At 42.8% G+C, this 16,512-nt stretch overlaps 1 protein-coding gene across 1 annotated transcript; it reads right to left on the bottom strand.

Moving 5' to 3' along the window:
* Positions 1–938: 938 nt before the first annotated feature.
* Positions 939–2,623, bottom strand: LOC117967577 (epidermal differentiation-specific protein-like). Its single transcript, XM_034914823.2, has one exon. It carries the CDS (start codon positions 2,560–2,562, stop codon positions 1,528–1,530), a length of 1,035 nt encoding a protein of 344 aa, XP_034770714.2. The 5' UTR covers positions 2,563–2,623; the 3' UTR covers positions 939–1,527.
* Between the last annotated feature and the right edge of the window lie 13,889 nt (positions 2,624–16,512).

The following is a 16,512-nucleotide window of genomic DNA, read 5'->3' as shown; positions in this document are numbered from 1 at the left end:
GACTATCTGTTCGGCATTTATGTGACTTTCTAGTTGTTACTTTGTTGGCCCACCAGCAGCTGTGAGATTAACGTCATAGCAGAGCATAGACTGCAACTCCCAGAGTGGATTACAAAACCCTTTCAAATGATCCAGGTCAAGTCGTGGTGATGAGAGAGGGAGGTCACTTATTTTTTTTCTTCATTTCAAGCACTGGATACAGGCGATTATGGCAGAATAGATAGGTAAATGTATATTATAAATCGACTTTGTAAATGGATATAAATGCTCAATTAAATATTACAAATCATAGCATGCTCCTACTACTCGTGCAGAATGGTCAGTAATGATACTTTTAAATTCTTACTCAAATTTATATATTCACAAACATATATATATATATATATATTGTAATAAGGATCACACTCACCACGGTTCGTTGCCCCTTTAAAACATGACCCAACACACACAGGAATGGATTTTTGAAGCGCGGTTGCGCTATTTTTAATGAACACAAAAACAAAAATAAACAAAACAAACACCTAGCTCTTCTCTGAGCAATAACTAAAACAAAACAGGAACCTAAACTAAACAGGACAGCTAAGCTGTTTACCTGTAACAAAAACAAACAGAATAGCACACACACAACAAAAAGGCTTCACTCTACCTTTTTTCTTTTTAAATTATGGCTGTACCCACACACCAGCACAGTCGGGCTTCTACCCTCTTCAGCAGCTGCCCCGAGCAGACTGACTGCTCTCCTTTTAAACCCTGCACCTGGCTCTAATTTTCAATAGTAGCCAGGTGCAGGTAATGATCAATCAATAAAACAATTAACAAAACAAAAGTGTGCCTTCCGCACATGTTTTTTCTTCTCACAATATATATATATACACACACACACACACATATATATATATATATATATATATATATATATATATATATATATATATATATATATATATATATATATATATGATATTGATAAAACAGAATACTAAATATGACTTGTATTTTTCTTCAATAAAGCATTAGTCTGAATTGCAATTTACACTACAGGTCTAAATCATTAAACATCTTTGTAAGTACAAATACAGTATACATGATTATATCTTCTGACCACTTTAATCCGATGACCATTTGAAAAACATTGATTTCTATCATTGTGACATTATTAGTATTTTACAAAACAGAAACAGTTCTAATAACAGTTTGAGTAGTCAATTAGTTTTACTTTGGGAAAAACAGCCTGCCAATACACTGCATTTGACAATGCTGACGTTGTGAAATAACATGTTAAGCAACTAAATGATTAAGATGTTGCTGAAGTCAATCACCATTCACCCATATTTCATTAAACAGATGTATATTGAGATCTATGATTAACAAAAGAACTAAGCACCATTAAACTGAAATCTATTTTAAAGAAATCAATCCACCATTATACAATGCTGCAGTAGCATGTTATATCTGAGTTCAAGTAATGATCATAGACAGTGCTAAAGACATGCTGTATACAGTTATAAGGGTATATTAATCACATAATCATTCCCTTTTCTGTGAAGAAAACTCTATTTTTTCTTCTTTGTACTCAGTTTGCAAGGACAGCCCTGACTGGCACCTATACTCTCCATATTCAATCACACTGTGCTTGCCCTGAGTTATAGTCAGCTTGACTGGCAGCTTTACATTAACTTCTTTCCTGATCACAGACACAGAGAGCTTGGTGTGCGGACGGATTGTTGCTGGCAGGGTGATGTCCACCTTCTTTGTCTCAGTGTGTGATTCAGATTTCCCCTTTTCAACTGTAAAGGTGTTGCTGACAGACAAAGTGAATTCGTTCTTCACTTTGAACACATCTACAGAGAAAGTTGTCCCTGCACTAATTGTTGTAGAATCATTAAAACTGAAGTTCTCAGTGATAGTAGCTGCATACTCCTTGCTGAGTGATGTGGAGAAGGTTTGCTCATGGTCAGTTGGGTTCAGACCACAGATAGAATCGATGATGAAGGACTTCTCCTTCTCTTCCTTCTTCTCCCAGAGGACCTCCGCAGTCACAGTCCCCTTGCCAGGCTTCAGAGGGCGCAGGTGGGACACACAGTCATGGAACGACAGTACACCATAGTCAGGAACACGCTCGCCATCCCGGGCCGTGATGTATCTGCCTCCTCTGTCTCCGTGCTCATATAGAAGCCAAGCACCTTTTTGCACAATGTGGGAGGATGCCATGTCATTGAAGGAACCATAGCACAGATTTGCCTCGCAGGTGAGGACTATTTCTTTTCCTTCGTAGTTTGGGTGTTCATACAGAGTGATCTTAGGGTCGTGCAGGTCCTCTGTGATGAGCCTCAGTGAAGAAACAGTATCATGCTTACTGACATTGCTGTACTCTCCTTCCTCATAGACCCACTCCAACCCCTTGTAGTCGAGGTGTTCGTATAATACCCAGGGTTGCCCGATCACTTTCACTGAGGATATGCAGTTGTCAAAGTTTTTGTGGGCCAGGTTTTGAATGTCATCGGTGAATTCCATGCTGAGACCGCGGAAATCAGGGTGCTCATAGACAATGATCTTGTTCATGGTGACTGCTGAAGGCTGTGTCTTTGAGGGTTTATATCTCAGAGAAAGTGTGAGCTGAGTGAAGGAAAGAGAACCTTTTATACAGTCAACTTCCTCAACTAGGGGAGGGAGGAGTGTATGGAAGTGTTGTGCAAGAGAATGATCTGAACAGTCATTCCATGTCGATTAAACTGTCACATGGGTTGATGGCAAAAGTTTTTTTTGCAATTTTTAAATTGGGCATCACTTTGGTAAATCGGACTGCTGAGGTGGGAAGCTGTGGGAAACAGTAAATGTGTATTCATCTTTGTAATGCTTTTTATTGTAACTAATGCAGCTATTTTGTCAGATAAAGCATAATAATAATTTAATTTAGTGGGAAGAGTGATCCCATGATCCTTGCTGTCTCACTAGAGCTATTCACTGTTTACTATGTATTTTGGGTATGTATTGTAATCAGCAGAATAAAGCCACTACATGTCGTTTTTTAAACGTAACTTCATACAAATTTAAAATGGTTAAAAGAAAAAGACTGGTTTAATCATTGTATTTTTTGTCAGTTACTATGTTTACTCAACAGTTGATAAAAGTGATTATGGCAGAATAGACAGGTAAGGCATCTTGTGTTATATTTTAAATGCATATTATAATCAACTTTGTAAATGGATATAAATTCTCAATAAAATACTACAAATCATAACATATATATGTGAAAATTCAGTGGTCATGTAAACTATACTTGTACTTACAAAGATATTAAATGATTTCGATTGAATGTTTAATACAAATAAAACATCTTGTGTAAATTGCAATTCAGACAAATGGTTTTTGGTAGAAAAATACTATTTAGTTTAAAAGTAATATTTAGTATTCTGACCCCTTTTCGATATGTGTTTTCTGTTCCCAACCATACACGGAATATCTGTCTGCCCAACTCATACACGCAGTTCCCAACCAGACCTCTCCTCTCATCTCCTCCTCGTCATCCATCCCTATCTCTTAATAACCAGCCCTCAAAGGCCCCCCATGAAAGTCTCTTCAAGAATTCAAATAGATAGGACTAAATAACAATGAATAGAAAAACTAAACAAAAAAAGACCCCAAACTATACATTTCTCTAGAGCTGGATTGCAGCAGTTAAAGGCTTAACAGCTATTAATTAAAGGTTTAAAGAAATGGAGAAAGATGGAAAATAAAAACACAAAACAGGGTCTTGCTAATGTTTAAATCTGTGTTTGCGTGCAATGTGTGGAACTGTTGGTGCTTACAGAATGTAACCAATACATTTGATTCATTATCCAAAGTATGTGTGTAATGGAATTTTTATAACATCGCACTTGCTTAGCTTGCTCAATAGCAAACAAATAGGTTTTAAGATAACAATATAGGTTGTAACGTTAAGTTTAAGTTGAAGCCTGTCCCAAGTCAATAGGACTAGCAGGACATGTTATAAGGAAAATAATAACTTTATGTGTAATAAAGTTATAAAAAGTATAATTTGCAGTATACTGAACTGACTGTTCCTTGGAACTCGCGGGGGGTGAACCATCACCCACCGACAGCCAATCAGAGACTTACTATTAATCTCCCCATTCGGATGAACCAATGAGGATCTAAAAGTAAACAACTTTGTGGGTAACAAGGAGCAACCAGTTTAAACTAATTTTAGCTGTCATGTTTAGCATAAACTTATCTTGTGACTGTTTTATGATTCTCCAAAAATGGAGATAATTTCTTTTTCTATAACTTGACTGTGACCCTATATGGTCCCCACTTCTTTTAAGTTCTATAACCAATCCTTATATGGTTACACTGTTTAATTTCCTCCTTTGTATGATGATCCAGAAAACTATATAAGCTGCATAAAAAATTAGCTGGGTGTGCGATTCTGCTATTGCTAACAGAGTCTGCATCACTCTGTTGAACGCTCCAGTTTGCAAACTTATCTATTAAAGGTAAACTTCTGTTTGACTCAATTTGTCTCTTGGCACATTCTTTTCGGGTCTAAAAGGAGATATTGAAATTTCCACTACAATTGTTTCTTCTTTTTATTAATAACGTTAATGTTTTTTTTTTTTTGGTTGTGTAAGAATATACAAAATCTGAATGGCTGGAGAGATTTTTCAAGTTCCATATACAATTGTAAAAATATAAAGTGTTATTGAAATCTCCAACTTTGTATATGCTAAATTGATTTCAAAAGTCTAATAAAGGAAATTATTTGTTCAATTGAGGGTTCAATGAAATAATTCAGAGCAGCTCCTCAGTTGGAACAAAAACCAGCAGAGACACAGACAGACAAACAGCAGGGGGTCCCCAGGACCAGGGCTGAAAACCACTAATGTACACAGCAGAGCTGCAATACTGGCTGTGCACGACACTGTACAGCAGCTCTGCTGTGCGCAACACTGTACAGCAGCTCTGCTGTGCACAACACTGTATAGCAGCTCTACTGTGCACAACACTGTATAGCAGCTCTGCTGTGCACAACACTGTATAGCAGCTCTGCTGTGCACAACACTGTATAGCAGCTCTGCTGTGCACAACACTGTATAGCAGCTCTGCTGTGCACAACACTGTACAGCACCTTTGCTGGTATTTATATTGCACCCTTAAAAGGAAACATGTTCTGATTTGTACTCAGGAGCAGGCAGGGTGGAGCAATGTGTGGAAAAGCATCTTTCTTTCTTCTTGTAGCCTGATAACACATGCATACACTCTCTGTTTCTACTTTCTCAACTCGGCTTCTGTGACCTTCCACACTTACTTCCATTCCATTCCATGAAGGTCTTAAAGGCACAGTGCTCCAGTCTCTATCTTACTCGAGTAAATGTAAACAAACTGGAATATCAATAAAGATTGCACAAAAGTTGTAATTACTTTAACATTAACTTTTAGTTTCGAGTATCTATTTCTGATCTCTAAATCAAACCCAGTTCCTGTAGGGCCAGTGCTGCAGTGTCTCTGCTGGTTTTCATTCCAACTTCTCAATTACTTCAGTGATCTAATTATTATTATTTACTCAATTTGACATTTGTAGCTTGTTTTTGCAAGGAATTTTACAGTTAATGATTTAAAATGTGCCCTGCTTGATCCAAGTAGGTTCAATTTCTATACAATCAGCACCCCTATGACAGGGTCACACTTCTTCAGGCCATGGACGGTGCCTGTCACGGCTGGATACGTCACAGCAGGCTTTCTTTTTCCCTCGTTGCATTGCCAGAGAGAACATCTGCTGAGGTGTTGATGTATAATGCAGCCAGACAGAAATGAGAGAAATGGTGGTGATGATGCTGAATGATGTTAACACTGTACATTCTTCATCTTGTTATCTATTTTTTATATTGTATATCTGTGACAGAGAGAGAAAGAATTCGAACTGTAAATCTCTCTCCCGACAAAAAAAGGCGCTTGGTAAGGTTGATCGTATGCTTCCTTCTAGATGGACTGTCTTGACGGTAGGCGGAAACCGGAAGGTGACCATATTAGGGGGAGCGTGTATTTGCATGTACCTGGAAGGATTCCATTGCAATCAGCTGCGGGGCGGGAGGAGTGAGAGTCGGGAGCTGCCGCCGCGGAGCCAACATTAGACCCGCACGTCCCTCACAGCACAACACAGCACAACACAGCACAGCACCAGCACTCACCACGACCCCGGAGAAAGAGCACAGTTTCATGCTCGGAGGATTGTGGTTCAGGAGTGTTATTATTTTGTTGTTCAGGAGTGTAAACCTGCCGTGTCCGTGTCGTCCCCCCCCCCCCCCCCCCCCCCCGATACCATCGCTGGTAAAGGGGTGGTTTATTATTATTATTTTGGCAAGTATTGAAATTAAAACACAGACGTTTTTGGGAGAACTCTGGTCTGGACATTGCCTTTTATTTACACCACTCACATCCTGTTCACAATATCTAAATACAAAAAGAGGAATAAACTAATATGAACACAAAATAATAATAGTATTGATAGTTTTGAAGCAATCCTTTGATGTATTGACTTCAATATGTTTCAAAAGCAGTAATATTTTATTTTGGTTCACTGGTTAATTGTGATATCACCTTGTGTTAAATGTTTTGATATGAGTATAAATGTGTGTGAATGGATTTGACCCATATGAGTTTTGCAAATTTGTGTTTTGATATTTGTGTTCACTGTTTTGACCATTGTATTTGGAGTAAAATTGTGCTTCAGCAACTGAGAAAAACTGTAAGTCAGCTGCAGTGTGTGCCTAAAGCGTCAAAAACATGGAATGAAACTCATAACTATTCTATCTTCCAAAATTATTGATTCAAAGTGATGTCAGAGTTTGACAGTGTCCTTGAGGTGGGAGTGTTTCGGAGCCAATGCAACGCAATTGGATGAGAGCAGTAGAGAGGGTGCTGTTCCCTAAGGCCACATTATTGCCTTCATAACCTAATTATATACTGACACCTAGTGGTTTAATCCTTCATTTACAATTCCACAGTGTTCAACACCTCACTGATACAGTGGCTACATAATAACAGCTTGTTAGTTTTATTCAGTGTTTGTATTGTTAAAACGCAGTGAGGTTTGTATAGTATTAATATTGGTGGAGATGTTTATATAAATGCCTCAATTGCTTTATTAGTGCAGGCTACCCCCCTCCTGTCACTGATCCCAATGCTGATCCTGCTGCTGCTCCCAGTGCAGCTCCTACAGCCAGCCCTGCTGCTGCTGCTGCAGCTGAACCCATTACTGCTGCAGACCCTGCCCTCACACATCCTCCAATCACTGCTGCTCTCACACACTCCTTTCCAGTCACAACAGAACATCAGCTTTGCTTTATGCTTCCAACCCAGCTATAGCCGTATGTTAATGCAACACAACCCACACCCTGTCATGTCTTATCCCTTACTTACCATACACAAGGACAGGATGTTGCTTCAGGACACAACCAGCCCGATTTTCAAAAGAGGCACAGGAATAAACAGGTTGCACAACACCTTTGTGTTTTGAAAATGCAGTCACATTACAGCTTGTTAAGTAATTAAAGTCTGGAATTAGTTCTATTTGGGAATTAATTACTTATTTTCAAAAGGAGCAAAATGCAAATGTGATCCAAAATATACTCGCTGAATATACGTGTCTATACGAGTCTCAAACTGGCTGCGACCAAAAGGGTTGACTGAAACTTGAAATATGCGTGGAACCTTGCATTTAATTTGTGTCTCAACATCTGTGTGTATCACGGCAAGCCTTTATTTTAGTTGTTTGGTTATTAAGACAAGAGAATTAGAACAGCGCTATTAGCTATTTCGTTCATAACCAAAAACAAGTCTATATTTGATGAATAAATACCTTTTTTTAAAAAAAGCTTTGTTGTGTTATTTATTATTATTGATCATTTTCCCCTAGAGGATTTTATACAATTGTTATCAGTGTTTAACTGCTTAAAACTGCTGGTAGATCATCTGTGAATTATCCAAAAAATATAAATATGAATAAATGTAATAGAAATATCTACACACATGTTAAATGTTCTCTTCTTGTATTATACAGAGCAGTCTTTAACATATTTTTTTTCTTATGCAGCTCTTGTCTTTTTCTTAAAGATAGATAAGTCACACAGCCTTACTGTGGTGGCTTCCCATGATTTTGCCACTTCTTAGTTTTGGAAGCGAGATATCCCATACATTCACGACTCGTCATCCATTTACATCCACTTCTTATTTAACAGAATGATTCCAGGCTTAAGATTTCTCACTCTTCATAAAACAATGAGCTTTTATTTTATTTACATCAAAAACAGTCCAACGAGTGGAAAATCCTTCCTGCCAATACAACAGTATTGTAACGTTTCTGTGTTCCTGTAGTGAAAAAATTAAGCTGACAAATGGTTTTTGATTCAAAAACACTTTATATACAAGAAAAGTGTACCTCCAATACAGTCATATAAGCACGAGATTTAAACTGACTTTGGACAAGGCCTCGGTGCAGCTCAGTGCATGTGTTTGTATCAGAAAGCACGGATATCCATGGAGTCAATTCGAAAGAGATGAAAAGACTGACGAAACTTTACAATGTTTGGCATTTATACCTTTGTAAACACTTGTTGACTCCACTCCCATTTGTCTTACTTCTGTCCAATGATAAGGGTTTCCTGCTGTGGGGGAGAAGGGGGTTGCATGCCACGTCGTGCCTAGCAGGGCGCATCCATCTTGTCTTTCATTTCCCCTCCCCCCTCTCACACTATCTCTGCCTTTCAGCGTTTAGCTCTGACTTCCAGTCGTGTTAAGCTATGCAAAACTGCATATTATAATAAGAAACAAACCACATACACACCCAATTTAAACATAACAATTTAACTATAAAAGAAAAACACGTCTATAATGTAAAACATAATTAATAACATAATTAATACCTCTGCAGAAAGCCATCACTACATTCCGACCTTATGGACTGAGGCAGTGATTGTAGTGAACAGGTGTTGGTCAGCCCGTATTTATTTAGAAGGACAGAGGGGTGAAAGAGCACAGGGTAGGCAGAAGTATGGGTTGGAAAGGGTCACTACACGCACACACACGCACACACACACAAACACACTGTTGTAGTTCCTCGGGCTCATTACTCAGACTCCAGTCCGGCTCCTTCCCTCTGTCAGTCGCTCCCTTGTCCCAACAGGTTTTCCGTTCTCTCCCTCTTTTCCTCTCATTTCACTTAGCAAGGTTCCCGGGGCGGGGGGGGTGAGGGGGGGATTAATGCCACAGCTGTAGTCGGGGCCCATCTCACAGCTGACAGTAGAAAAGGTGGGTGGTTCTCTCGCTCTCTTAATATCTCCTCACTCCTATCAGTTTGGCTGTCATCTCTCTCTCCCCCTCTCGTCATTTTTGCAGCTCTTATATGCTGGTGCACCTCTCTCTCGCTTCGCAGATCCGGCTGGAGAAGACCTCTTGGCAGCCTTTGCCCTCCACCCAATCAGCGTCCTCTCCACCTGTCCATCATGGAGGTCCTCCAAGATTCCCGCCGTTACACTGCCCCCTCTAAACAGTGAACCTGTCCTGGTCACTGTCACATTTACTCCCGGAACCTCCGAGGCGGTTGGCGTGCCCTCTTACCCCTCCGGTTGTCCTCCGGATCCACTGTGAATGGCAGTTGCCCAGGGGATGGACTTCCCCCTCCACCAGAAATGCCCTCCCCTCCCGACGTGGCAGGGCCCTGTGTCTGTATCTGCTCAACGCCCCTAGGTGGCTCAGTGCATCCACCAGACTCCTTCGTGGGGCTCCCCTGGCCCTGCCCCTCCGTCTTCTGGACCTGCGTTTACCCCTGGTTGGTTGGGCGCCAGCCGGTCCCGATGAAGCGCGACCCACCGCCCTCTGTGTCGCATCTGAACCTGGTACACCATGTCGGAGAACCATACCAACACCTTACATGGTCCCTCCCACTGGCTATCCAGTTTGGGGCTCCTCCCTTTCTTTCTCTTAGGGCAGTGCACCCACACGAGCTCCACTGGCTCAAAGTCCCGTCCCTGACTCTGGACGTTGTTGTACACCCGCTTCTGCCGCATGCCAGCACCCTCGAGATGGTCCCTCACAAACCGGTGAACCCCGGTCCTGGAGCTGCTGGATGTACTCCGGCCCTGCTGGTGAGCACGGTTCCTCTCCTGGGGGTCGTCCAAATACGAGGTCCACTGGGGTCCGCAGCTCCCTTCCCAGCATGACCAGAGCCGGGATGCACCCCATGAACTCCTATACAGCCGACTGATAGGCGAGGAGGGCCAAGGGTAGGTACTGGTCCCAGTCCCGCTGATCCCGACTGGTCCACAGTGCGAGCTGGATGGCTTGCGTCCGGTTGAACCACTCAACCATGCCATCGCTCTGTGGGTGAAGAGGGGTGGTGCGGGTCTTGTAGATCCCCAGCCTCTTTCATAGCTCCCCGAACACCTGCGACTTGAAGTTGCGGCCTTGGTTGCTATGCAGCTCTTCAGGCATCCCGATTCGGCAGAACATGCCCTCCAGCAAGGCAGTAGCGACGGTGGTTGCACACTGGTCCGACAAGGTGTAGGTCTCGGGCCACTTGGAAGAGTAGTCCATGGCAACCAGGACAAACTTGTTTCCCCACGGTGGACTTGGGAAAGGGGCACAACATGTTGATAGTCACCCGTTCCATTGGCGCACCCACTTGATAGCGCTGAAGAGGGTCTCGTGCGGGCCCTTCCGGGCAGTGCAGGCATCGCACCTCAGGATGTACGTCTCCGGCAGTGGCCCCAATAGCAGAAAGCCCTCAACCTCTGCAAGGTCTTGGTCACCCCGAAGTGTCCCGCTGCCGGTGCCCTGTGCACGGCCTGCAACACCCGCTCCCTCAAGATGGCAGGAACCACCAACTGCCAGCAGTTCACAGTTGATGCCGGGTGCCGCCACAGACGGCAGAGGGTCCCAAAAGGGGTGCCACCTCCTCCCATGCCAGCCGCTGCCCCTCAATCAGTCTGGCCATGATGGTGCCCAGTTCCGAGTCAGCTGCCTGCAGCTGTCGCAGTTCGTCGGCTGGTACTTCCTGCAGTGGCCCCTGGACCGCAACGACAACATTGGCTCGCTCCGGGGTCGCCTTGATGGCCTCTCTCTCTTCAAGGCGGGTCCAGTGCCGACACTGATATTCCTCACAGGGATGGCGGGATAGAGCGTCCGCATTTCCGTGCTGCCTCCCAGCCCGGTGTGTGAACTGAAACTGGTACTGCAGGGCCTCGATCCACTGGGCGGTAATTATGATTTAACTTGGTTTTTATGCACATTGTACTGGTTTTACTCAAAGTGATGCCTGTTCAGGTGTTTATGAATAATGAGACATGCACTTCTTTCTTGTTTGACCAAGAGAGAACTATTTCTAAAATATTCAATTATACAAAGGTGCCAAATAATTTAAACGTTTGATAAAAAACGTCTTAGTTTTTGCATTTTATTTACAAAGTGTTTTGATTTTTTTTTTTTTTTTCACTCAGTGCATATTCTATGATTTCCATTTTTCACAATATTTATTAAAATGAATAAAGGACAGTTTAGGTTTATTTGTTACAGGTTTAAACAGGTTTTTAATTTTACATTTTCCCAAGGAGTGTTTTAATAGTGGACCTTGGGTAAAAACGTTTGTGAAGCCCTGGGATAGTGTACACCACCAAGAACATTGGTTGGTTTCACAGACCCTAGTCTTGAATTATTTTAACTAGGGTTACATTAGGCAGCCCATGATTCGTGCTAATCAGGATCTGTGAAATCAGCCATTTCAGGGTTCCTTGAACTGCAGTAGCCACTAAAGCGACACATGGTCCATCCGCATGGTGAACTGCCGTCCATATAGGTACGGTCGGAATTGGCGGACGGCTATGACGCCGGCCAGTAGCTCCCGACGGGTGATACAGTAGTTCTCTGTCCTGCTGAGTATCTGACTACCTGTTCCCCTTCAGGGCCTCTCTGGGACAGGACAGCCCCAATTCCCATATCACTGGTGTCAGTGTCCAGTGTGGTTTGGTGAAGTGGCCCAGCAATGTCCGCAAACCCCTTCACGAACCGCCGGTAGTAAGAGGCAAGGCCTTAGAACCGGTGGAGCTGGTGGACAGAGGTCGGGGTGGGCCAGTTCTGCATGGCGTCCACCTTAGTGGGGTCAGTGGCAAACCCGTCAGCCCCCACTACGTGGCCCAGGAAACGTATCTCTTGCCTCATCAGGTGGCACTTCCCGGGGTGCAGTTTAAGTCCAGCGGCACTGATCCGGTCCAGCAACTCCCGCAGGTGGTCCAGGCCTTGTTGAACTCCGTGGCGTGCACCAGCAGGTCGTCCAGGTAGACCACGCAGTCAGACCGGGCACCCCTTGCAGTACCCTCTCCATCAACCTCTAGAAGGTCGCTGGGGCATTGCATAGCCCGAAGGGCTTCACCTGAAACTGCCAGAGACCTTGTCCTATGGTAAATGCTGTCTTAAGAACATAAGAACATAAGAAAGTTTACAAACGAGAGGAGGCCATTCAGCCCATCTTGCTCGTTTTGGTTGTTAGTAGCTTATTGATCCCAGAATCTGAAGGATCCCAGGATGTCAGCTTCAACAACATTACTGGGTTCCAGACCCTCACAATTCTCTGTGTAAAAAAGTGCCTCCTATTTTCTGTTCTGAATGCCCTTTATCTGATCTCCATTTGTGACCCCTGGTACTTGTTTCTTTTTTCAGGTCAAAAAAGTCCCCTGGGTCGACATTGTCTATACCTTTTAGGATTTTGAATGTTTGAATCAGATCGCCGCGTAGTCTTCTTTGTTCAAGACTGAATAGATTCAATTCTTTTAGCCTGTCTGCATACGACATGCCTTTTAAACCCGGGATAATTCTGGTTGCTCTTCTTTTCTAGAGCAGCAATATACTTTTTGTAACAAGGTGACAAGAACTGAACACAATATTCTAGGTGAGGTCTTACTAATGCATTGTAAAGTTTTAACATTACTTCCCTTGACTTAAATTTAACACTTCTCACAATATATCCGAGCATCTTGTTGGCCTTTTTTATAGCTTCCCCACATTGTCTAGATGAAGACATTTCCGAGTCAACATAAACTCCTAGGTCTTTTTCATAGTTCCCTTCTTCAATTTCAGTATCTCCCATATGATATTTATAATTTATATTGCCTGCATGCAATACTTTACACTTTTCTCTATTAAATTTCATTTGCCATGTGTCTGCCCAGTTCTGAATGCTGTCTAGATCATTTTGAATGACCTTGGCTGCTGCAACAGTGTTTGCCACTCCTCCTATTTTTGTGTTGTCTGCAAATTTAACGAGTTTGCTTACTATATCAGAATCTAAATCATTAATGTAGATTAGGAATAGCAGATGACCTAATACTGATCCCTGTGGTACACCACTGGTTACCTCGCTCCATTTTGAGGTTTCTCCTCTAATCAGTACTTTCTGTTTTCTACCTAAACAGAAATGCTGTCCAACTTGGCCCTCTTTCTATGTATACAACTAAATGTGGTCAGGATCACTTGTTTCCTTTAGCCAGTGCATTTTCTTCTTCACAGAGAACAGTCCATCAGTTTGGTGTAGTGTTGAAAAATTATTGGTCCCATATTGTGAGTGAAAAGTTGAAACCGAATAATCTCTCTTGCTGCCATGGTGGTGATCTCAGACAACATTTTCCTAAAAAGAAGAAGATGCTTATTAAGACCCTGATTATATGAAACGTATTGAAGTGAATGGTGTAAATCAGGGGCCCCCAATCCTGGTCTTGGAGGAGCCGGTGCACCTCACAAAATGGGAAGAAGAGTTCAATTGGTCAAATTAACACAATAATTACTTGAATTAGGTGAGCGCACCTGGAAAAAACCCACGTAAAACACGTGAAGAACATCATTTGGAACATATTTGAATAAAATGTTACCTACCTGCAGGTTTGAATCTTAAAAAGGTGTTCCTGGTGTAGGTCTTCAGCAATAGTGTTCAAATGTTTTTGGGCAATTAAAGAAAAAGGAAAGTATTTGATACTATCCTCTTCTAATGACCGCACAATGTGCTTACTTCTCCTGTGTAATGGTAAATATATTTGTGAGAGGGGAGGGATTTGGACTGACCGTCAGGTGCATGCGGGAGTCTGTAGGGGGTTCATATTCTCCGTGTATTCCCACGCTGTCAGGAAATGTGTTATGACGGGACTCAGCTGTGAGGAAATCGGCTGACGTTCTGTCATTGGCTGGGGGGTGGGACTACACGGGGTGAATGAATTAATAAAAAGGCGCTGTTTTGTATCCTCTCTGGCTCATGCAGGAAACATAGTGGAGCGTGACTTCAGGGCCGAACCCTGAACAATCAGAGGCTCTGGAGCAGCAACTCGGAGAGACAGAGGGGCACTTCAGCGCGAGGCGTACAGACTCGGGGTGCAAGCAAGGCACACAGGTTTATTTATTGAGATTCTATTTTCGGTAGCAAGTTTAGCGGGACTGAGCTGTCCCACAGTATACGAGAGGGTGCAGAGCAGTGCCTGTTCCTCGGGGCTCCCATCGCTAGAGGGAGCAACGAGCCGCGGAAAAACCTGCACACTTTATTTTGTAGTTTTCCTTAAAGTATTTTGTTTTCCTTTTTCCTTTCGCCTTTTTACTTATTGTTCTTTTGGATTACACACCTGAGTGTTGTATGAAGATGGGGCACAATACCATCGTTGGTAGAGTGTCCCGAACTGTAACAAAGCATCTGCCAACTGAGCACAAACTAATAAATCTGGGCACCTGTGCCGACGTTACAATATTACATAAGTAATTTCTTATGAATGAAGTATGAACAATACAGGTGAGCATTAATATATATATATATATATATATATATATATATATATATATATATATATATATATATATGTGTGTGTGTGTAAAGTTTGAGAAAAAGGAAAACTGCTGTGTACCAAAATGATCAATAACAAAAAAGAAAAAAAGAAAAGGATATTTCAGGTTCTTAAAAAGGTAGAATAATTGATTACAAATCAATTATCAGGACGTTTCGGACTACAAGTCCTCATCGGGCTGAATACAAAAAAACAGTGCTTTAAGAAGTTGATAAAAAACAAACAAGTAGTCTTTTAAACAAAATTCCAGAATGTTGATGATGACGATGATGATTATATATATAATTTCCATTACCTGAGAGTAGATGTTAAAACTTCTTGCTGATTTGAACTTGGCTCTCGCCAAGATAAGCACCAACTAAGGCATAGCTTCACAGTAAACTAATGTGATCCATATGTGTCTCCATCCATTTGCGCTTCCTTCCATATGATGATGTAGATATCCTTCTGTCTGGTGTTGATGGCTGAAGTGTAATGCTGGCTCCAGGGATCAGCTTATTGCCTCCCTAACGCATCAGCACACACAACGGCTGCGATGCTGGCTCCGGGGATCAACCACAGTGCGGTCTCCCCAGCGCATCAGCATGACAACCGTCTGGATTGAGCTAAGTAGGGTACATCTCTGGGGACTTCAAGAGGGCACCTTCCATCCTTGGTGTTTTGTCGACTAGTCCACGACACCTCAAGAGGGATCGACAGTGATTCTGGCATCCCAGCATCACCCCCTACTTACCTGTACATCAGCATTTCTTTCTTCCTATTGTGCTTGAGATCCCCAGCCAGCATCTTTCCGTCTCAACCACAGCCAGTTGCTGCTCCTCTCTGTTGCTTCAGATAAGTTCTTCACTGTGCGACGCAACTCTTGGCCACTGAATCCGACGTCTCTGAGAAACCGGGTTGTAGAGTGTGCCACAAATCCTCGACAACCCACCTCCACGGGATAAACCCGAACTCTCCATCCTTGCTGTTCTGCTTTAGTGGCTAGTTGAGCATACCGCAGTTTCTTCCTCTCATACGCCTCACCTACAGCATCCTCCCATCATCTACAGCATCCTCCCATCATCTACAGCATCCTCCCATCATCTACAGCATCCTCCCATCATCCTCCTGACCAACATCTGCCAGCATTTTCCAGTCTCTAGCAGCTTCCAGTTATCCTGGGCGGGGATTGGTTTTAACACCTTTTCTTGGTGGTTGCTCTCCTGGGCGGAGGAATGTTGTCTTTTGCGTGTAATGTTTTGATGGAACAGGTGGCAACTTATTGGTCATGTTACGCTTGTCTTCCAATGCTAAGGCCAAACATCACAGCATCTGGTCATGGCGCCAAGTAAACAGTCCTTGGCTAAGAGCCACCTTACATCCTGTCAAAATGTGCCTTAATGTTGCAGGTGATGAACAAAAAGGACATGAGGGATCCTCTCCTACCCAGAGGTTTAGGTTCTGTGGTGATGGGAGAACATCATATGTTGACCTGATGAGGAAACTGATCCAGCTCTGTTTAATTGACCATAGGTCTTGCCAGCTAATCTTGCGTTGTTCCACACTCTACCATCTCATCCATTCTCCCTGCTTGGCCTGGGAAATGGCCTTTATACACCTCATCCTCTCCTCCTGCTTTTGCACCTCGTTGACTACCATCTTCCTC

This window comes from Acipenser ruthenus, chromosome 55 (genome assembly GCF_902713425.1).
Source record: "Acipenser ruthenus chromosome 55, fAciRut3.2 maternal haplotype, whole genome shotgun sequence".
NCBI lineage: Eukaryota > Metazoa > Chordata > Actinopteri > Acipenseriformes > Acipenseridae > Acipenser > Acipenser ruthenus.
This window is presented reverse-complemented; position numbering and strand designations above follow the sequence as displayed.

Excerpts from the sequence above, each read along its gene's own strand:
- LOC117967577 (XM_034914823.2), bottom strand. The coding sequence starts at position 2,562 with ATGAACAAGATCATTGTCTATGAGCACCCTGATTTCCGCGGTCTCAGC.